This window comes from Brachyistius frenatus, unplaced genomic scaffold (genome assembly GCF_029030835.1).
Source record: "Brachyistius frenatus isolate BFR_SWC_R1_liver_20210118 unplaced genomic scaffold, ASM2903083v1 Contig_16, whole genome shotgun sequence".
Classification (NCBI taxonomy): domain Eukaryota; kingdom Metazoa; phylum Chordata; class Actinopteri; family Embiotocidae; genus Brachyistius; species Brachyistius frenatus.
The window spans coordinates 1,160,850-1,184,561 of record NW_027210615.1 but is presented as its reverse complement, the minus strand read 5'-3'; the positions used below and the strand labels follow the sequence as shown (position 1 = coordinate 1,184,561).

General features: G+C 40.9%; 1 protein-coding gene and 2 non-coding genes across 3 annotated transcripts; 1 reads left to right on the top strand and 2 right to left on the bottom strand.

The window, feature by feature from the left end:
- Positions 1–7,926: 7,926 nt before the first annotated feature.
- Positions 7,927–17,342, top strand: dalrd3 (DALR anticodon binding domain containing 3). Its single transcript, XM_069693874.1, has 13 exons — positions 7,927–8,386; positions 9,587–9,894; positions 10,007–10,329; positions 11,606–11,664; positions 11,879–11,980; positions 12,064–12,128; positions 12,440–12,498; positions 12,622–12,704; positions 12,936–13,062; positions 13,714–13,772; positions 13,935–14,051; positions 14,142–14,210; positions 14,917–17,342. Exons 1-13 carry the CDS (start codon positions 8,156–8,158, stop codon positions 15,034–15,036), a joined length of 1,722 nt encoding a protein of 573 aa, XP_069549975.1. The 5' UTR covers positions 7,927–8,155; the 3' UTR covers positions 15,037–17,342.
- On the bottom strand, positions 10,550–10,621 carry trnam-cau (transfer RNA methionine (anticodon CAU)). Its single transcript has one exon. It is a non-coding gene; the product is annotated as a tRNA-Met (tRNA).
- On the bottom strand, positions 10,628–10,700 carry trnak-cuu (transfer RNA lysine (anticodon CUU)). Its single transcript has one exon. It is a non-coding gene; the product is annotated as a tRNA-Lys (tRNA).
- Positions 17,343–23,712: the final 6,370 nt, after the last annotated feature.

Below are 23,712 nucleotides of genomic sequence, written 5' to 3'. Positions count from 1 at the left end.
TGGAACCTTGATTTCTGAAGAAACTCTCTTTTCAACAAAATGTATTTCATTTCAATGTTTTCTGAACTCTGCCTTTACTGTCACCACTAAGATCATGCCTCCTATTATTTGATATAATAACCTTTAACGTGTAAAATCGATGTGTATGTATGCTTGTATGTGTATTCACATCTTTACATTGCTTATGTTTTTGATTTCTCACCTCAGAAAACACTTTATTGCTTGAAAATTCTTTGTAAATTATTGTTATTAGTAGTAGTAGTAGTAGTTATAAATTACATTAGTTAAGAATTTGTCCCATGCAGAAAAATACTTGTCTATGTACTCACATGGACTTGGAAAAATGCTACCAAGGAAAGTGGAGAAGTCTCTGCTGGCACTCTTCCTGGACTCTAAACAGGAAATGTTCCTGAAAATCATACATTTGAATAATTCAGTGGTAAGTTTGAACATATTTTAAGTGTAACAGCAAACAGATTCCGCAGAAGGTACGATAACGTCCACCTGTGTTAAGTTGTAGGACAACAACAACAACAACAAAAAGTTAATAATGTGTTGGCTGGTGATTTTAAGGTTGACCAAAAATAAAGGGACCGGACAGAGAGCTGTGGACCAACAACCCTAAAGACCAGAACATATAAAATGTGCTTTTTATATGATGTAAACTACATAATTACATTTGGGGGGAATAGTTGAAAAAGAGCGTGGCTAATTACAAATACCTAAAATCCCATCTACAAAAATATATTGCAGGATGAAATTAAAAATGCATCATCTTGTAATCTTTGAACATCATGAATGTTGAAATTCAGGACCTGAGTGAATAACAGGAAAATAAAAGGTGACCAAAGCAGCGAGGACCTTTAGTCACAGCAAATTAAAACATCATTCTTCATTCAAATCAGATTACCAAAAATACATTTACTCTCTTACATCTTCTGTTTTTAACCAAACAGGCAGAGCTGGTTTTATGTGTCTTGGTTTTATGATTTCAGCCTCCACTCCAGTAAGTAAAGGTGAATGGAATTTCAGAGCGGCAATAAAAGTCTTTGTTTGTCTGAATATTTGAATTGTTAGCTGTTTTTACAAGGACTTTTTTTTATTTTTATTTTTTTTTTAAAAGCAATACGTCCAGTACCGTGATCCTGTTCAGGATAAAGGGAGTATAGATGATGGATGGATTATTTCCAGTGAAACTTCGTCTAACGTAAAGTCTGTTTTGCGATTTATTTCTAGAGACAAAAATAACATCTTTCTACACTGCTGTTGAATTTGTCTTTAGAAAACCTCAGCAGCTAAAACCAAAACTTGTTTTTCAATCAGATTTCATTCAAGTGACAAAAGGGGATTTTTTTTTTTTCTTTTGCAACTTGTCTGAACTCACCCTTTAAAAAAATGTAAAAAGATTTAAATCTTGACGTTAACTTGTGTGGAAATACAACATCTGGCCACTCTGTAAAAAGAGGCACATATCGTGTATACATTCAGTAATATCATACATGAAAAACAGATTTTACTTAACTTGTCTGTTCTTAAACTTACTTCAGAAAGAGTATATAAATATCTGGATATCATAACATATTAAAACATTTCAACTTGCAATTGAAATTCTGCGTAATCAGTGCAGGTTTAGTAAATAAACTGAAATCACTTCACTAACTTCACATGACAGCTGAGCTAATATTGAAGTCCTTTTAATAAATAAAAAGCAAATAAAACTGTCAAATATTAAACCACTTTCCAGAAAAAGACTAAACTTAAAAAGAGTGATATGTATGTGAGAAGGGAATTTTAGTAGTGTGCGAACGGGTTGGACCCGTGTGAGTTTTTAACCGAGGTTTAGCAGAAGCCTGGAGGGACACTGAAGAGTTTAACTTAAAGAATTTACTAAAACCACAGCAGAAAAGGAGATTTAATCTGGAGTGTATTACTGGATAATATTATAGACTGTAAAGTAAAGTTCTACAAAAGTGCACAACACGTACAACTGCTAAAGCTGATTTTTCCATTACTTCATATCATAAATTGAATCCTAGAGAACAACCCAAATAAAGTCTAATTTAATTCATTTTTATGCATTTTATCTGTTTCTTGTGCTTTTTGTTGTATCTGTTTCTTATGCATTTGATGTTTTATCTCATTTCTTTTCTATATTTTTAAAAGCTCCTTTATATCTGTTTTTATGTGAAACCCTGCATGTAATTCTCTTGCTGTGAAGCGCTCTGAGCTGCATTTCCTGTATGAAAGGTACTACACAAATCAAGTTTATCATTTTAATTCATATTATTATTAGAATGAGCATTTATATGAAGTGTTTTTGAAATTTGAAAAAAAAAACTCCGAATGAATTGGTCTCTCAGAGACGACGGCAGGCAGGGAGGGGTTGGACAAAGGAGGGGTTAAATCAATCCAGGAGAAGTGAAAGTGAAATGAATCTCTGGAGTATTTAAAGAGGAAGTTTGGACTCCTAGAGCTGCTGGCAGGGAGAACTGCAGAGGACGACACACTGCTCCAAGACGCTGGTGAGTTGACTTTTCAAACCTCACCATCACTCATTTCTGCATCTCTTTGGCAGCTTTATGTGTTCTTTCACTTTGCTTTCACTCTGCTGGCTTTGTTTCTGAGCGCTGCTCCTCTTTCCACCTCTTTTCTGTCCTCAATCAGTTCAACTTTGTCCTCACATTCTTTTCATAAAATCGGTTTGTATTACTTGTAATGAATGTGTTTGATAAATCATGCCTATAATTGCTGTAAATCTAAAACGCATTCAAATGTTCTTATCAAGGGTTGAAGTACTGATGTCAAACAGAAAGTATGCTGTTGTTTTATTTATTAAATCATCTGTCTTTCATTATTTTCCAGGATTATTTGAACCTGTGAAGTACACAAAAGAGTACGACAACTTCAAATCACGGCCTACAACATATTTCAAGCGGTACAGGAAGAGTCCTACGATACAAGTCTCTTCCTTAAACTGTTTTTTTTCTTTGTTTCACTCCCTCCTTCCTTTTATCGCCCTATCAGCTCTTCCTTGTCGGCCTGACCTCCTTTGCCCCCTCCTGCTTGCTTTCTTTTTCTCTATGACTCACAACAGATAGCAGGTTTTTCTAGATAGGGCACCAATATGAAAAGCTATTCATAAGTGATGATCAAAATGTTCACTCTCTGCTCCCCGCATCTGGAGGAAGCTGTGAAGAGGTAACAGTTGTTTCACTGGCAGTTTGCTGCCGCTCCTCCTCATGAAGAATGTAAACGTTTAAGGGAAGTCGTTGCTTTTTTTTTTTTTTTTTTTTTTTTTTGGTGACTCCGATCTCTTTTGTAAAAGTGTTCATTGTTTCTTATGTGAACATTTTAAACTGCTCTGCTAAGCAACCCAGAGAAATAACTCATTTAAATTAAAGTAGATCAAATACAAGAATTTACGCTTTAAAATGCTGAAAATGTGCTTCAATTAAATTTTTTTTTTTTTTTTAAAAACACGTGAAAGAAAATGAATCTTTTATGGAGAAGAGTCAGCGTTTGTTTCACAACATTCAGAAGCTGCTTTGATCAGAAGCATCTTCTTGTAATGATGCAACTGTTTGGAGACAAGCTGCTCTGCTTTGTTTTCACTGATTTCTCCAAAACAAATCATGGCTTACATTTTGTGGTTTCACTGAGAAGCCACTTGTACACAATTGTGTTACAGCTGAACGGGTGAATGACTTTAATGGCTGTTTTATTTTGCGCAATCAAAAAGTGAACTCTGATTCCCTCAAACATTCAAGTTCTGCTTCTGCAGAAGCACAATTGAACGATGCGGTTTGTGAAAAACAACTTATAAGTTAAACTAAAAGAACAATTTCAGGAAGCAACACAATATTTCAGATATGTTAATGAAATACTTCATTTCCAGTGCATTTATCATCTGAACAAACAGCTCAAAGTAAAATGCTACCAATGTTACACACTCTGTAACATAAGAAAAAAAATGTCCTATTCCGATCAACTTCAGTCAGACTGTGAATTTGTACTGATCGTGTGAAATGAGGTCACATCGCCACTGAAACGCCTGCATAAAATCAGCCAGGGGAAGTTATTGTGTTATTACTGCCATTGTATTAATTATTTCACTATGCTTGTCACACAGGCCACAGACTTATTCATTTTGGCTTCGTGTCTGCTTTAAAAAATATTGTTTTCTATATTGCCATTATACAAATTAGGAAGCTGTGTGCCATTCAAATACTGGATGCAATGTATGTATGTGAAACATAATATGATTTAATGTAGGGTAACTTGTTACTTCAGATTTTTCGACTTAAAAAATCTTTAAATTATCGACCTGTAGGATTTTCGTTAATGTGACTATAATATTCATATTCAGCTGTTTTTCCTGTTTATAACTGTGTTTCTGTTTGTTTGTTTGTTTTAGATGCGCTGACCTGAGCCCGGTCCAGAGCTTTTTTTTTTTTGCGGGTGGGATTGTAACGGAACCCATAATGCAGCTGTGATTCTGAGCCCCAGCTGGTTATGAGGTCCGTTTCCATCCCACAGTGCACAAGACATCCTGAGCTGGGGTTGTCGATGGCGACAGCTCCTCCCTTCATCAACAAGGAAATACGCACACAGGGAATCAAATCAAACACAATGAACTCAAATCATTTCAGTTAAAAACTTTATTGATCCATAAAGAGAAGAAAAAACATTTAAAACAGTAAAACACGGGGAAGAGTATAAAAGTATCTACAACAGACTGAGCCACAAAGACAAACCAAAGCCTATTTAGCTTTTAGTAGTGACCTTTTATTCTGATTCACACAGCTTCAGCTGACAGCTCACCTTTGCTCGACTCAAGGCAGAATATCAGTTTTGTTTCTATAAATTCAATAAAGAAAGTGGAACTAACACCAGTTTAACAATGTAACGCTAAGTCATCTTTTTAAAAAGGTGTGTGCTGACTGAACACGGTTACAGTCCGATACAGAAGGTGTCTTTCCTCAATGACACGTTTTCTCCCGGATTGCTGACAGCTCTAAACGCAACCGGGAATTTCGTGTCAGCCAAGAATGACACCTGAAACAGCGACTGAAGAGCCGACTCAGCTTGTAAAGTGTCCCACGGTGTAGATATTTCAATAAAGCTCACGTTTTAAGCTGCAGCAATTACTATGTATATTTTTCTTGCAATCACCATACATCACCTGCGCTGCAAATAGAAGACCATTTACTGATGGCTGAAGAACAGTTTTCAGGGTTCCCACCGAGTCAAATTTCCAATTCTCTGACGTTTGAGGACTAAAACATTGAATTTCCATGATCTATAATTGAAAGGAAGAAAAGTCTTTCTGTGTTGTGATCAGACAAAATCCAGCCACGTTATTTTATTCCCATCAATTTGCGAGCTTTATTTACTAGTTCAGAGGCGTTTTCAGTATAAAACCTTTTTTTTTTTTTTTAACTGCTTAAACAACTAATTGAGCAAAAATATTTCTTCTTAAAGAGGAACCAAATTAATGAATTTTCTTGACCTAAAGATTTTCCTCCACTGGGCTGCAGCAGAGCAGTGATGGGGGCAACACGCTCCTTCTTGTTGGTGTGACTGCGAACGGCTCCCTCTTCCATGTTTTATTAGATCAACAGTAATTTCACAAACTACACATCTGGCTTGTGTCATCTACTAATCCAATCTTCATAATTGAATATCTTATAGTTTTATAGCCACAGCTCTTGATGTCATTATTTCCCCCTGACTTTTCATGTCTTCAATAGATCTTTTTATAATTCTCTGATATTTCAGAAACTCCCTGACCAGTGGGAACCCGGAGCTTCTCTTCAACTACAGTGTCACACTGGCGTATATAGCTCATTGTGGTTTCCTCTCCCTCGGGGGAACCCTGCTGGGTCAGTGTTTGACACAGAATTACTTTCTCCAAATGTCAGATTTCAACACGAATCGTCTATGTTGTCTGTAAATGTCATCACGTACTCAAGTCGCATTATGAAGGTCCAAATGAAAGCAAAAGCTTCGTGACAAATTTCCTCCAATAAAAGGCCACAGCTGCCTGTGTGATTCCTCTTGATTTTGCTGAGTTGTTCGTTTTGTTGTTCACACCAACACTACTGACTCAGCTATTTTTCCTTCCTGTAAAATGAAAGCTACGTTCACGCTGCAGGTCTGAAGCCATAGCCAAGCACACATACACTGCAGCTGTTAGTTAAATAATTCTTTATGACTACTAGTTATCTGGATGTGCTAATGTGATCAATAACAAACCCTGTACTTCAAACTTCAGACATGTTTAGAACAAAAATATATTCCAAGTTAAAACAATCAAAAAGAGTTCGTCCTCCGGATGAGATCTGTCAAAAGTTGTGGGGGCGTTTTGATTTTCTTGAAAGTAAAACTGATCAATTTCTTCCAATAGGTTTTTTTTTGTCATTTCCTGTGGAAAATTTTGCAATATTTTCTCGAACACACTTAAACACGCAGGTCCCCCATCATTCAAAGCAACATCTGTCTCCACAGCAGCTCAAACAATCACAGTTGACGTTCTATTGCCGACTCTGACTTAAACATTGAAGTTATCCACTGAGCTCACAGCTGAAGACTTCTACCTGCATGTTAAGTGTCCTTTTTTATGAAAGACTTACGCTTTGTGACGTACGTGTTTCTAACATATACGACATATACCCGGCCCTACAGTTACATCTATGTTGTTTCTTTAAAATGGATCCATCTTTCTCCTCAGCGCTACAGAAAGACGTGTAAATGCTCCTGATTACTGTTTTGGGAAACGAGTATAGAAATTTCAAAGCGTTTGTAAAAATGCTAAGAAAAACAAAAACCTCGTCATTTTCCTGATCAATCGTTATCGGGAACCAAACGGTGATCAAGCGTGATTCAAAACACGTGGAGACATCTGAATACTTTTACTGTGCAGTCATAATTATTTTGTGTTGTCGTGACAGCATACAGTGGCCCCAAAAAGTATTTGGACAGTTATACTGTTTCAGGAAATGTCAGATAAAGTCACCACATCTACGAGACCAGAGGACGAAGGCCCGCAGTGTGAACATGACCCGGTTTTTCCACCTCGATCTGTGCTGGCTGCAGCTGAGCAGCTTTGAGGTTAAAGGCGAGTGTCAGTCAACTCTTTTCCTAACGTTGACAAATATAGTCAAACTAAAAGGCGTGTGGTCTAAGGCCCTCGTCAGCTGGCCGAGGAGAGAGTCCACGGCGAGCCGTCGTCACTCATCCAGCGCGTCAGCGGCCCGAAGGTGCCGGAGGTGAAGTCTTCTGTCCACGTGTTCGAGGTGTCTCTCGTGGTTTTCTCGACGGATCCTTTCATGCATGGCTGCGAGCTGACGGTCATCGACGGGACAGGGACACGTCTTTTATTCTTTGTGCTTCAACACACTGGACTTAAAAAACAAAACAAAACCAATGACGACAAGTTTAAAGTGCTGTTTGACCTGTCAGAGTTCACAGCCATTTAACATTACGGTCATTACTTCCTTTCAAATCCATTGTGGTGGATTAGAGCCAACAACAGCAGTAAAGAAGCATTTATCCCCTTAGATCAGACTGTGGACATTATCTGTACAACACTGTAATACATGTTTGATATAGACGAGATAAACGTGCATACTTTAAGATCACACGTACTTCCATTACTCTGTGACAGGAATCTAAACAGCATGTTATGTTTATGCTGGTCTGTCCCACTGACAGTCAGTTTGAGGGTCATTATGTCACATGAAGCAGGAAGTGGGCTCTTTCCTAAGCTACTCCAACAAATGTGTAAGTCCACAATAACCAGGAGTCCCACATCTCATGTGTCCACATACTTTTGATCACGTCGCGTGTTTGAAGATTGCAGTTCTTCTTCCACACGCTTGATGGCGCCACACTGGTCCGAGACCAAAATGTATCTCGGAAGAAACACCGATTGCTCTTCACTGGTTCCGCAAAGGGAAAACCAGCCTGTGCAGCCCTCCTTCACAGCCAATATCTGAACATCGACCAGCGACCAGCCGGAGCGCCGTGATACCGCTGAGCACAAGCCCGCATCAGCACAACCGGTGTGACGGCGTGTAACCTGAAGATATGAGCTGCGTGTGAGCGTGTTTCCAGCCCGGTCAGCGCGCTCACCTGTTCGTGTTGTGGTTTGGTGATGGAGGACACGGAGGAGCTTTCGCCCCTCCGGATCACCCCTACCGTCCGGGCGCTGAGCTCCGCGCTGCGGGGGAAGCGTGGACGTGTCCACGGCCCGGGGGACGGCGACAGGGTATTGTTCCCCGAACCGGAGAAGCTGTGGTTTAAAGAGAGCAGCGCGAAAAACCTGCGAAACAGGGACTTCTTGTCGCCGACCACGATGCTCAACACGCTGTATGCGGATGGACAGGTTGGTTTGGCGGATACCTGTTGGGTTGAAACAGCATCTGAATGCCGAAATGCTCATTTCGTAGTGGTTTATCTCATATTATATAAAGTAACGCTAAATGCACCGTACATAGATAACTGTTTTGGGTTATTAGAGGAAGGCTCTTTCTTAAAAAAAAATAAAAAAATAAAATAAAAAAAAAAGTCCCGGAGAGATCATTTAGTAAAACGGTGGCAATACCGCAACTTAACAAGTTCTTGCGCTAATGAACTCTGCCTTTTATCCTTCCGCCACACAGTGTAGTTCCTCGGTTATTGAGTGCTGTTGATGTTGTGTAGCAGTGTTACAGAGAGATTCAATAATGTACAGCTACGTGACTCGGCCAATAGGAACAGAGGACCCGGAACTACCTCCTATATAAAGCTCAGCTGATTCTGCCCACCTGAATACAGCTGCAGAAAGTTGACTGGAGTCCCACTACGTTTGATGAATGACGTCTAAAAACGCAAACTGAGAAGGCATTTTAACGATACAGAGATACCCAAAAGCCCCTGGGTTGCTCAGAGGCCGCTGACTTTGCTCCATCATGATCGACCAGACACTAACAGCCTGCGGCAGGAATTATTAACCCATGAAAGGCGCATACAATATGGGTCAGACAGACACACACGACTGCAAGCCCCTCCTCCCCCCCGCAAAGCCGGCTGTGCAGCCACTGAGGTGGCCTAAAACACACCGAGGCCAATACCATAGCTTGTATACATGTCAATCAACCATAGGAATATGACATGAGGAAGATTTAAGCTGCACGTCAGTGTGTTTATGTGCCATCTCTGTGTTGGAGGAGAGGAATGTTTTTGCACGTGGTAGGCTACGTTGCACCACGTGCATTTGCAATGTGTTTATGAAGTAGAGATAAACTGATGTGGGGTTTTGAATCAGACACCATTCTCTGATATGTGCATTATTTCCAGAGTAGAAGCATAAATGTGTGTGAAACAGACCTGTGTATCTAAGGGTAACGGTTCAAATAACACAACCCCAAAACGAAACATCTCAACTGTACATCAAGTATCCAACCGAAACATTTTAGAGTTGACATGAACTGCATGCTCATATCAGACAATGCTTTCTACTTGTCCTGTGCATACATGTGTTATTTTCTGCGAATACTTTCCCCTAATGCATGTAAATGAGTCTGTAATCGTTGTATCCTTGCAGGTCCCTCCAGCAGTGATGTCCAGAGTCCTGTCCCTTCATGGCAGTGGTATTCTCCCTGTGGCTGGCGGGGAGGTGATGGGTGAAGGTCTGAGGGTGCGGGTGGATCGGGCTGCAGCCTTCAGGGCCGTCCTGGCGGGTGGAGCTACGGAGTACCTGAAGCCCTCAAGTCAGAAGCAGGGCTGCGTGGTGCTCAACTGCCCCGCGCTGCATCCTAAACCCAACACACCCACTCCTGAGACACTGAGTTTGGGCCAGCTGAGGACTATTCTACTGGCTGACCACATGGGGGCACTGCTGAGAAGACAGGGGTGAGCCTGTGAATAGTTTATTGCAAGAATGGAACAAGTCTCCTGTTTTGATACTTTATAGACTGATATATTAATCAGTAATGAAAATAATTGTTTGATATCCCTGTGTCAGATTTGCAGTTTCCTATTGCCCCACGCTTCCCGAAGACAGTGACATCATCACCTTCCTCAGAGATTTTGGAATTGATTGGCCCACAGCTCCAGCCAACTGGACCAATGAGGAGCGGGAGGAGAAGGTCCAGGAGGTGCTGGAGAACTCGCCGTACAGAGAGAGGGAAACGGAGAGAGGCAGGAGGACCAGCGGAGGAGGAGGAGGAGGAGGAGGGAGGAAAGCAGAGGAGGGGGAGAACGAGGGAGCGCTCAGGGTCAACCTGAAACGAGTGTTCCAAGAGGAGGGGCTGCTGGGATATGACCCCAGCCTCGGTACCTGCACAGGTGAGGATGAGAGGGTGTGTTTAATCGAATGGTTAACTTTGACAACCCGGTGCTTGTCCGTTTATGCTAAAGCTAATGGATTTCGAGTGTGTTCTTGCATCACAGCTGTGTTTCAGTTTGCATTTTGTTCGGTGCAAAATGAACCGGTTGTGTGTTCAGCGCTTTGTTTCCACAGTGACTAAATTGTCATTGCAAAAACAAATTCGAAAAAATGTATTGCTAGCAGAGGATAGTTTCGATCTATCGACCTCTGGGTTATGGGCCCAGCACGCTTCCGCTGCGCCACTCTGCTGTCAGTCACCCTGGGTGGGACTCGAACCCACAATCCCTGGCTTAAGAGGCCAGTGCCTTATCCATTAGGCCACCGGGGCTTCTGCTGTGCTGTTATAGAGTGACAGTCGGAACAATATAGAGAGGCACACGAACCGCACTGGGTCAACATGGTGCAAAGACCTGAAAACTGTGGGACCATCACACAAAGGTGTAAAGAAACAACAATGGTGGTGCTCAGCCGTCTCATTGATCTCTGAGTTATGCAGCTGGTACAGTGTATCTGCTGATATCCATCCCCGAGTGCAACTCGAATCCACAATCTGTGGCCTGGGAGGCATTTAGTACTGTTGTTAACGTACAGTAAATTTAATTGCCAGATAATTCCTCTAAATCGTACACATTGGAAACCGGCTGCCAAGAAAAGCCTGCAGGTCGAGGTTGTGTTGTTTTATGAACCTCTTATGGGCCCAACGCCCCTCTGCTCTCAGTCACCCCAGATGGGACTCAAACCCACAATTCCTGGATTAGAAGACCAGTGACTTATTCATAAGGCCCCTGGACACTCAAATATACAGACAAATATAGTGTATTGAAATAGGGTTGATTTTAAAATTGGTGGAGCAGCCTTTAACCAATCGGCATTGACCACCATATGATGTATGTTGTACGCCGAAACTCACAAAACTGTAAACAACAGAGACCCTCTTTTAATGTGAGCAGAGTGCAATAGCGTGTCAGTAAACGACCATTGCAGACTTTTAAAAAGCATTGTTCTTCCTCTGGCTTCAATTCCTGGCTGCAGCTCCATACTTAAAGAAAAGATATGAGAGCGGTGTTTTCTTACTCACCAAAAGAAAGCTAGAAAGTGTGTTTCTCCAAATAATGAGCCAACTTTTCATAAAGTGTCAGCGTTGGCATGTGTTACCACGATAAAACAAGCAGGACAGCAGATATTTGCTATTGTCTATCACCTGGTAAGAGTCTGTTGGTGCATCTGTTTCAGTTCACAGAGACAGTGTTTCCCACCTGGCACAGCTGGACCTTTCCACAGCTGACTGCACAGTGAGTCAAGCACAAACACACACACACACACACACACACACACACACACACACACACACACACACACACACACACACACACACACACACACACACACACACACACACACACACACACACATCACTTGATTTCCTTTTTTTTTTTTTTTTTTTTCTATTAGAAATAACAGCCAGACAACACATTGATTTGCGTATCCTTCTTTCCTCTCTCGTAGGTAGCCATGGTAACAGCATTACATGTGACTTCATGTCAGGATGAGTTCCGCCAGCAGCAGATAGCGATGCTGTGGAGGGCCAGCGGAGCGACACACACACAGGTAACCACGCGCCCTAACGCACACACAGCCACGTTGTGCATTGCGTTCCTGTTCTCACCTGCTCTGCTCTCCTGTGTCTGCAGAGACACCTCGTGTGTGGGCCGGTGAAGACTCCCGGCTCTCACCTCACCGCCGCACAGTACTTGCAGTAAGACGCAGCGCTTTCTTTGTCTATGGCTCTCGTCCTCTCTTGTCTGCTCGCACCACTTCCTGTCTTTATCTTCAGGGTTTCCACCGTCCCCTCTGTCTCCACTCGTCTTTCCTCATGTCGTCTCCGCCTCCTCTCTCCCCGCCCGGCTTCTCCGCCGCACAGATGTTTGTTATCTTTTCTGTGCACTGTAAAATTGCAGTTCTAATTAAGCTAAATGAATAGGGCACGAGTGGGGGATGTTCTCGCGGTGTATTTTTAGCCCGGCTGTCTGTCTAAATGAGGCTTCTGTTCTGTCTCTTCTCCTGCAGGCTGAGGAGAGGTCAGATGAAAGAGGCCTCTGAGATGAAGTATGGAGATCGAGTAGAAGGTGTGTGTGCACATAAAAAGCATTGTGTGTGTGTTTATGCTCTTTGCTTGCATAAGTGACCTGAATGTTACAAACGACCATTATTTATAGATAAATTGAATTAATTGAACCCGCCTCTTGTAGGTCAGACGTGGGATGACATCATCAAGGTCATGACCTCCGCCATGGTCAGATTTGAGCTGCTGTCAACAGTCCACACGAGTCCTGTGAGTCATTGTTACAGCTCTGAGTTGACATCTGACTGCGCTGCACGCGTGTTCAAGTGTTGTGTATTTCCCTAAATGCCTGGTGATTAATCAGGCATTTAATCCAGAAAGTCTGTGTTTGACAGGCTCGTCAGTTCTGAACTCAACCCCGCATGTCCGCACAGAAACATGTCTTTCAAGCTGCTGTGATGTAATTAGTCGAGTCAGGATGACTGACTGCCGTCTGTTTAGGTGACGCTGGACATCCAGAGGGAAGGAGGCGTGTCGACCAAAGGGCCGAGAGGAGGAGTGTTTGTGATGTACAACTGCGCCAGACTGCACACTCTGTTCGACAGCTACGAGAGAGGAGTGGAGAAGGGTGAGAGTCGTGCTCTGCAGTAAATTATTGTTTCATTTCTCAGATCAACAACTGTACAAACAAGCAATAACTCGCAATATTATTCTCTTAACCTCAGTGAGGTGGAAGAGAAACCCATTCAAAGCCTGAACAATCTACAGTTTTAGATATATTCAGTCCAACAGCATTGTGATGTTCTGATAAGCTTCAGCGTGACTTAACTGTTCACATATAAAAATTGCTTATGAAACACTTAAAAAAAAAAAAAAAAAAAAAGTCAATATCCTGCTCAGCTGCAGGCCAGTATTATACAACATCGTTCACTGGGAAGCCAACAGAGTTTATGAAGTGTTTTATGTCCTTTCAGAATAAAAGTCACAGCTTTAGGATTTAGTTTGAGGGCATATGTCATTTTTCTCCTCAGTAATTTTGGATCCTTATGGGATGAGAAGTTAATGTTTGTTTAACAGAACATAACAGTTTGCCTTGAATTGACATTTGAAGGAAAGCTTTCATTCAGGGGTCAAATGTTTTTGTTGGAGGGCTGGATTTGGCCGTTCAGCAGCTGCAAGGGGGTCTAACCTCAATATGTCTATAATACTGAATGAGCTGAAGTGTGTGGATCAGCATTTTCATTTTGTTCATGTAGTTTTTCCGACTGTTTGTCTGCAGGTCTTTACCCAGAAATCCCTGAAGGCTCCCAGCTAGACTTCTCTGCTCTGAAAGAAGAGGTGCCACGTTATTATCTTCTTTGATATTCTGGTCTGCTCTGTCTCTCCTGTATATTTAGAATCGTTATTCTCTGTATGTTTCAGTCAGTCAGTCAGTCACCCTCACTCATAGGCAGACAACTTTATAATCCTATCACATTATCTCTGTGTTTTGATTGACAGGGTGAGTGGCTCCTCCTATTCAATTACCTCATTCCATTCTCCGAGTTGCTGGACCAATCAGGACAAGCGCTAGACTGTGAAGGGGGAGGGGCCAGAGTTAACATTAAAACTGAACAGGTAAGAGTTTGTGAGTTAACAAAATAGCCATCAATAGTGTGCAGAGTCCAGAGGTTTATGAAACTCACACATGTTGTTTGTGTTCCTCAGATCTGTAAATTTCTTGTGTCTCTCAGTAAAGACTTCAGCTCATACTACAACAGGGTCCACGTGCTGGGGGTGAGGATGTATTTGCATTGTTATATATTTATGTGTATATTTATGTTTACACACAGAGGTCGTATGGATTCAAATGGATTATACCAAGTGTGCTGTACGTATACACCAGTCAGCCACAACATCCAAACCACTGATTGTCTTCGTACAGTGACACCTGTCGATAGATGGGATTTATTAGGCAGCAGGTGAGCAGTCGGGTTCTTGTATTTGATTAGTTGCTGCTAACGTCACAGGACACCTTCGGCGGTCATGTCGGGTCCGTGCTTCCGCAGGTCAGGGCGGTTTTGAAGGGGACCGACACGTTAGGCAGGTGGTTTTAAGGTTGTGGCTGATCGGTCGCACATGCATTGATCTTTTCACTGAAACTGAATTCCAACCACAGGAGATGTTAATGATGACAGAAAAAATGCCTGCAAAATAGATTTGTTTGTGTGTAGTTAGTGATTTTCTGTTAATATATATTATTTATTAATATACCAATATGTTGAGATGAGTGTGTTAATAGTCCGTTTCCTCAACTGGCGACTTTTTGTTACTGACTAAAAAAAACAAAAAAAAGTTCACGATGAGGTCAGTGATACCTGCATGTGTCACCGTCTCTCACTCTGTGTGATTTACTCCCGTTCTCTTTGTTCCTCTTTCTTTCAACTCTCACACATGCCCTGACATTATTTCACCTCTTTCTGTTGTCTCTGTTTCTTTCCAGGAGCCGTTGCCTCATCTCTTCAACCAGATGTTCTGTCGCCTGTATCTGCTGAGAGCATTGAGAGAGCTCTACCACAGCGCTCTGGACATCCTCAACCTTCCTCCAATCAGGCAACTATAGCCTCAACATACTTCACTCATCCGACACTGTTTGCTACTCCCCCCTCTCCCCCCACCCCCCCCCACACACACACACACCAACCTACATGTTGTGTATCCAGCTCACACACTCTCACCTCTTTCACTGTTACAAATAATGGGATCTTGTTTCACCTGCCAACTGTGTCGCTTCTACATTTCACTGTCGATATAGCTGGACATAATATACCTGTGTGAATATTTTAGTGATGTCTTTACCCATCAATGATGTCGTGTCAACAACGGTTCCATCTGGGCAGAGAGATTTTTTTTTTTTTTTTTTATAGAAAATTGCTCGTGTATTTAAAGGAATAGTTTTAACATTTTGGGAAAGAGGCTTATTTGTTTTCTTGCTGATGGTTAGAGGAGAACGTAGAGTCCTCTCAGATACGGTGAATATGAAGTTACCACAAGCAGCTAGTTAGCTTAGCTTCGCATAAAGATTGAAAATGGGTGAACGGCAAGGCTGGCTCTGCATCCAGATAACACAGCAGCCCCCCCCCCCCCTGTATGCACTAAAGCCTCCGAACTGTTGTTTGGTGTTTGTTTAATCAGAAACTGCAGGGTAACAATTTAAATTCAATATTTTTAGTGGGTTGGACTGGTCCTTAGGTAGATCTGGGTGTCATTTTAGAAATTTGCAATAGCAATACCGGTATCTATGCCTTGACTTTGAGACCAGTCCCAAAAAGACACTTTTCTTGATACCAATTTTATAATTCCATTTCAAGAAAAGGAAAAATAACATTACACATTCTGGTTTCATGCAGTTTAGAGGTGAGGGAGTGTAACAGGTTATATTCTGTAGCTACAATTAACAGATGCCCCCTAAATACCTCGGATGCTATCAGAAGACACTAACTAGATGGAAAGAAAGCCTTCAGTTACTGCAGAATACACAACTCAGGTGTGTGGCCAAAACCTAATGTGTAACGAGTGAAAACAATTGTTTTAATGTAACAGAACGATGATGATATTTACTCCCGCGTAAACGTAGCAAGAATTCTGTATTTGAAAATGAAAACATGTTAATGTGGACGTAGGCCTCGGTGTTGGAATTTGGCAGTGAATGACGAAGCATTTTTTGATACCAGATTGCACCGAACCAGTTAGGTTGTCGTCACAAAATATGGAAGTTTTCCCTGTTCTTGGCTGGGTCCAGTTGCCTGGAGACTGCAGGAAGCTGCTAGTGATATCAGTCTTATCCTCTAAGTCTCAGTGAGAAAGTGAGTAAGTCCATTTCCCAAAATGTCACAGTATTTCTTTAAGTTTGCATTAGTCACTAAATACTATCCGCAATTCCCATTAAGCATAAGGGTCATCAGAATTTTAACTGTCGAATGGGGGCCACAACTACAGTGACAACTACAGTTATGGTCATTCAATAAATGTATGTCCCTTAAATCCAACAACCCACAGAACTGAGACTTTTACTTTTGAGTTTGGTGCCAAAATCACATTAGTCTACTGTAGATGTGCCAACTAAACTGTAGTAATTGCCTTATAATTATCCCAGGAACCTTCTAGTTAATGTCACTGACAGTCTCTCCTCTTTAAAACACGTTAGGTCTCTTCATCACTGCCTAAAGAAAAATAAAAATCACACTTTCCATGAGCCTTGTTCAACAGGTGAACATCCCATTTCACGTATGTTCACCACCTTGTATTTATCAATGCCATACAAATATTTATTGTGATATCTGTACAGAATATATATTCTGCATCTGAGTCTTAATTGCTGTGTTCACATGATTATTCAGAACCCTTTAATTAGTCCCCGTTATCCTGCTTGACAAATCACACATGTTTATAAGTTATTGACAAAAAAACGTAGCAGTATTTAGAGCATCGTGCCATAATGTTAGGAAATGCATGACATGGCATGAAAATAATATATATGAATTTTATGCCAAAAATGTGATTTATACATTTTGGTAGGCGAATAACGATGAACTAATAATGGTCCTTCAGTGTCTAAAATGTGACCTCCAGTCTTACAATGTGCCATAGCCTGTTTTTATCTCTCTGCGATACATTATTTTGTAAGTAGGTGTTTTCTTTTTTCTTTTTTAAGTAAATATCTCATAATGGAGCAAAACTACGGTGTCGTAGCTCACTTTTCACTGCATGAAATGTTGTGACCCCGGTGATCACTTACAGATTTTTTTAAGTGACTTTTTTTCCTTTTACATTTTGTTTACGATGAAAAAGGGATTTATTTACAGTAACTGTCTTGTTAACTGCCGCTGCACTTACCACAATATTAAAACAGGAGATATGCAAAAATTGCTATTTTCATGTTTTCCTTTGACATCGTACACTAATACACTGCATTATGCCGCGTATAAGAGATGCAACATGTTCCCTTACATCAGCGTCGTGTTTCTTCCCTCATGCCTTTTCCATCCTTAAACTAATCTCTCTGCTAAGAGTGCCTGAATATCCTTTTATTCTGCACTGTATACTCACATACAGAGTGTAAGTAATTGAGGGTCCTCATGGAGATTACTGAAAATCCCGATATGAAGGGTTGCGTTAGCTCCGCCTCTTTGGTGGACGACCTCTGCTTGCTGTCAGATTTTGTATTGCTAATTGTGCAGTGTTTGTGATTTTTTTTTTTTTTCCGGGTTTGTTGCCACAGAAACTTGGCTTGTTCAGTTTGTAATACTGCTAAAGCAAAAAGGCTTCTCCGTGGGGCACATAGATCAGTCACCATTATGTGACCTCATTCAGGGATAGATAGCGACTTAACGGACATTTATGTGCACACAAATCTTGAACTTAATCGTTCATCCGATGCGGTCTTGTGAGAGATGGCATTCATTTATATTTCTTCTGTTTTCATTAGTGAAATTGCAATAATTTTGCAAACCACACCAAATACAATTCAGTCTAGCGACCATGCTTTGCATTTTTCCTGACATTCATTCCTAATGAAAATCTCTGTATATCTGCGACCCTGAAGTATATTACTCCGTCTGAATGTAAATAGTGCTGCCAAACTCTCGCCTCCAGACATCTGTTCGCCTACACCTTTTTCAGAGCTAAAATAACCATTACAGACTCTCTCACTGAGCGTTTGTGTTTGGCCTCAGCGTCAGACAGATGGACACACTGATACTGTTATTTTATAGATTAATCCCGTCACGCCTCACTGCTGCACACTGCCCCGAGGCCACATAGATCCAACAATAACCCACACACTAAATGGATATACGTTATATGCTTCTAACAGTGGCTCATCACTGAAGATATAACTCCGGTAATCTGATATGCGGTTTGCTGTTGCCCTTTTTCTGTTTACATCCCTTTCTCTTGCTGGATTCCTGACTTGTTGTTGTCTTCCCTCTGTTCTGCTGATCATCACGCTCCTCTCCTGACCTTTATAAAAAAAAAAAAAAAAAAAAGGAAGTCTTTAATTAGCTACAGTTCATTACTAATGATTCTAATTTCTTTGGTCTTCGGAACATTTCTGCTTAGAAGCCTGTGGAATAATAATATAATTTGCTCTTCTGAAAAACGTACACACCGAGATACACATCTGAGATAAATGAGAGACTGCTTTGATATTCTATAAACGAGGGGCCTCTGCAGATTTTCTCATGTGTGCTGAAGGGAGTAGTTTGACACTCCTTGCTGCTTTTTTCTCTCCATGTCCTCATGTATTTCTATTACTAATATAAAGCTGTTTATCTGTGTACTTTAAATGCTGTAATGCAACTCTTCACTTGTACTTGTTTTGCTGACAAAATCAATATAAAAATCATTGCTTCGACTGCATTCAAAAGAGAAATCTCAAATATACAGTATACAGATGCAAATGTGTGACTGAGTTTATAAAACATGTTATACACTGTATTTATGATGCTATTCCTTAACACACTTCTTCTTTTCCCTGATTCAGTTTCTTTCACATGGAAGTCCTTCTTTAATTTTAAGTTTCTTCCTTTCTTTGTTTTAAGTTCCTCTTTGTTTGGTTTCTCTCTAATTTCCCTGCAGTCCTCATGATTCCGCAGTATTTTTCTCTTGTTTGTTCCCTTATTGTTCTCCATTTCTATTCAGTCAATAAGAGAGAAACAAAGCTTTTTTTCTGAATGACTCACTGGAGGAAGGTGGATGGAAGAATGCCGACTGACTGACTGAGTGATGATGAATCAGGGTGAATGTAGACTTAAAGTAGGAAATCATTCACTGTTTAATGTTCTGTGACATCATATGATAGGCAGATTACAGACACACACACACACACACACACACACACACACACACACACACACACACACCACAACTTCACTAATAAAGTTGAATATGTGCTAATGAATATATTATATACATATAACTGATATACAAATTTGACATATTCTAACATGGTCTATATCCTCAACATGCAAGTTTCCCTCTCTCCAGAATTGAGCTGCTATTTGAGTTGAAAAGCCTTTTAAAAGCATTTAATCAAAGAATGACTCCAAAACCTGCAGAAATAAAATGATGTATCTAATACTAATACACACATATACATGTGTATGCCTCTCACGTGCAGCCCTTTTATCACAAGCTCTCATCTCACTGAGTCAAATCTGTGCTTTCAAAGCTGCGCCGATACACACGAGGTCAATAAATTATCCCACCAATCTGTGGATTTGTCGCAGTCTGTTTTATTTACATGGCTGTGGAGTGAAACGAGAAGTCGGGGGCACAAATCAGTAGACATCACAGTTGTATGGCGTAATAAGTATAATAATTGGTTTTGTTTTACTTAATGAGGAAGCACTGACAAATCAGTTAACTGCCCTAATAATAATGCAATTAGCAGAGAATTTCACCATGGTTAAGGTCACTAACAGCAATTAGCATGGAGCCTTGATGGGAGACAATGCCGTCAATTACTGGAAATTTAATTTGGTGATGGTAACTCAGTATTATTGTCTAATATCTACAGTAATCCTGCTGCACAGATGATTCCCAAAAGGCCCAAGTTAAGAATAAATGAATTAAGATTTTAATGATCCATGAAAAGCAAATTAAAATAATAGTGAGGATGATTATGCTGTAGTGGAGTTTTTCCTGAAATCATTATTATTGGGTCTGAGGATAAAAGTATCTGCCAAATGATGTCTGTGTGTGGCACTGTGTGTGAGACTGTGTGTGTGTGTGTGTGTGTGTGTGTGTGTGTGTGTGTGTGTGTGTGTGTGTGTGTGTGTGTGTGTGTGTGTGTGTGTGTGTGTGTGTGTGTGTGTGTAAAATGATTTACTTGATTTATGGTGCTTCCAGAGACAAGAAATCTTCCACCTGTTCTGACTGCCACCTTCTTCCAGCATTTCTTCCAAGACAGTCAGGAGAATAAGAGATGGTCCAAGCCGACATCGTCATGATACATCTTCCTGCCAAGACAGGACTGTAGAGCAACTGACTGAACAGTTCACAAACATCCAAAGTCACAATTCTCATCAATCTGATGTGCTGAGCCCTTTGGAGGTTTGTAGAGTGTAAAATCTCAGAAAAAGAAATCTCTGTATTAATAAGGAGTCAATGTTTAGATTTGCTGGTATAGACTCCTGGCATTTAAAGCCCTATATGATGAGCGACAACCAATAATTGTGTGGAGCCCACAAAGCAGTTTAATGATGTGCTTCCGCTTCCCACAACCTGGCTGTCACCTCCAGTAATGAGCTGCAGTCAGTTATATCTGCCTCTGGATCCTTTCTGTGTTGTTGTATTTTGACTCTCTAAAGTTGTGCACACATATATAGTTTTTTTTTTTTTTTTTTTTTTTTTAAATCTTTGACGGGCATATACTTTTTGTACTTGCATGTATTTATCTCTGTAGCATGATGTGTTAGAAATATATGTTTGTTTGACGGGTTGGTTTTGTAGTTTGTTTTGTTTCGCAAAACAAGATTTATTTTCTTGTTAATGGTGTTTTGTGTTTGCAAACCACACTGTGTTTAAATTTGAGGAAGCTTGTAAAACATGTTTTGTTTTGTTGCAGCAAACTGGCTCCAGTAAAAGTCCCTCGACAGAGCCAGTGTTGGTTTTGTCCCTTCTGGGCTACTGTAGAAATGTGGCGGTGACGCAAGGCGATCTCTGTGGAAGAGAACTCGCTCCCCGTGGAGATTCTAAGGTAACCAAAGCACAACACTTCTCAGTTTCACATGATTAACGAGGATTAAAAACGTAACTATGGATATTCCATTCCTGCTAATAGATCCTCCTGAATCTGACACATTGAACCTTTGATTTCCAAAAACAACAGTACCATCATTCATTAGTGAAAAGGTCACCTGTCAGATTCTTGCGCCTTCCTAATTGTCATTTAAAAGAGCTGGAGACTTGAGGCATGAACATGAGTCAGACTTTAAGAAATAAAGAACAGGCGCTTCAATTTTTGTGACAAGTGGTCAAGCCTGAGAGACTTCCAGCTTAAACTGCAACTCCATCAGGACTTTCCCTGATAGTTTTCAAAACCGTGGACATGATTTTCCTGCTGTCACATCCTGTCACTTTTTCACTGTTCCATGACTGATTAAGTCCAATTGCCCCGAAGCCCTGTCAAAAAAAACCAACAACAACAACACTGGGCTGTTTGCAGATCTCATTTTCTCATCTGTGTGTTTGTCCTGCGTTACAAATACATTCGGTATACGTTCATCCAAATTTAAAAGCATCTACTTCTACAGGCATTTCTAGACATACACAAACGTGCTGACTCATCCTTGATCTGCTGCATTTGATGTCTTTTGCTCATTTCTTCCTTCCCCCGTCATTTTATACGCACACACACACACGCACACACACACACGCACGCACGCACGCACGCACGCACGCACACACACTCGCACACACGCACGCACGCACGCACGCACTCACACTCACTCTTCTCTGGCTGATGCAGTTGTGGGACAGGCGGATTTAAGTCTCCCGGGGAGTGTGTTCAGGATTGCTGTGTATGTTTGTGTGTGCATGAGTCAGGTGATAAAGAGGTCACTGATAGATTTGGAGAATCATCTCCTCGTGGGATCTCATTTGTGTGTGCAACATAACAGCTGTATTCAAACCGTTTCACTCACTGTTTCTGCATATCTACACGAGTTACATAATACAATATTTGATTATTGTGCATGGCTGCACTGCAGTTGCTTCTTTCTTCAGAAACTGTCTTTGTGAGCTCAGTCGATGCCGTCATATGCGTACTGTTTGTTCTAAATGTCTTTGTGTTCTGTGTCCATATATACTTCATGTCTTGGACTCTGTATTTGTTATGTGAACTTGGACAAACCTCCCAACTCGTGACACCTAACACAGCTCAAACGGATTGAAAGGCATGTAGAGCGACGTAATCTAACTGCCACGCGGCTGATTGACCACATGGTGGCGATGTTAGGACAGATCTTAACCAGCTGACACTCAAACCCTGAACCAAGACAGACACACTACAAAAAAAATCCAAGCTAAGTGGTGATGTGCAGTGGTCTTTTACTCACACTCTTGATTTTATGATTTAAGTTTTTATGTTTTGAAATTTAAAATTGAGTTCCTCTAACTGGTGTGTCGGGCTTATTGGCACTCTTCCTCTGGTGTGATTTACAAGTAGCACATGCGCATCAATGTTTTGTCCTCAGCTCATTTTGTTGTGCTCGGCTCTCCAAGCAGGATAGACTGCCGACTGTCAGATGTCATTATCTGTGATTTCATAGCCATAACTCTTTGGTGACGTGACCTTGATTACATTGAGTTTTAATGAACTACATCGTTCTGTCTCTGTTTTAAGGTTGGAGATTCCTCCAAGCTGTGGAGAAGCCACCTGCTCATTCAGGTGTAGAAAACACAAGATAAACATCTGATTTGCCATTTATAACAAAAAATAGTAGTTTATTGAGGGCTGCTTTAATTCGGCAAGACATGCATTTTAAATGTGTAGCTGTGGTTAACTTGTGTTTTAAACAAATAATTAAAAACTCTTGCTGCTTAAATGACCATTCAGCCAACTTGGGTTGAATTGGAAATTAAAATTTCTCTGATTCAAAGAAAAAAAAAAAAAAAACAAATCCTGATAAGACTATTTGTGTAAATCTTAACCTCTAGTTAAAGTGTTCAAGAAGACAGAAGACACAAGAGTCTAATCAGGTTGCAAATCAAGTTTACAAAGTACCAAGCAATCATTTTTGTACTTTTGCAGGAGTTCCCTCCTTTTTCCTTAAGTTTCCGTAGACCTGTTTGCAACACCAACTCATACATTATCTATGTGTACATTATAAATAGTAACTCGGCTGTCAGGTTTGGTCGGTTTGATTCTTTGGTGCTGTCTAAGCTTTGGATGGTTTTCAGCCCAACACACACAGAAAACCCCAAAACTTGTGAGTTCAAAAAATCCATTTCAAACATGCTCGATGTGAACGCACCTTCAGATGGAGCCAAAGATAAATTGCAATGAATCCTTTTTTGTAGTGCAGTCAGGGCAGGTCCAGGAGGCTTTATCCTTTTCATCTCCCTCACCACCAATCAGAAACTCCCCTTTACAAGGCCCCCGCTTGCTTGTCAATCACTTCCCCCGGGCGATAGGTTGGAGCGAGACAAAAGAGGGAGGAGAGCGAGGGAAAAGGAAAAGGGGATGGTGAGGGGGTGGATGTGAAAGTGGTTTGAAAACACAGTGATGTGATGT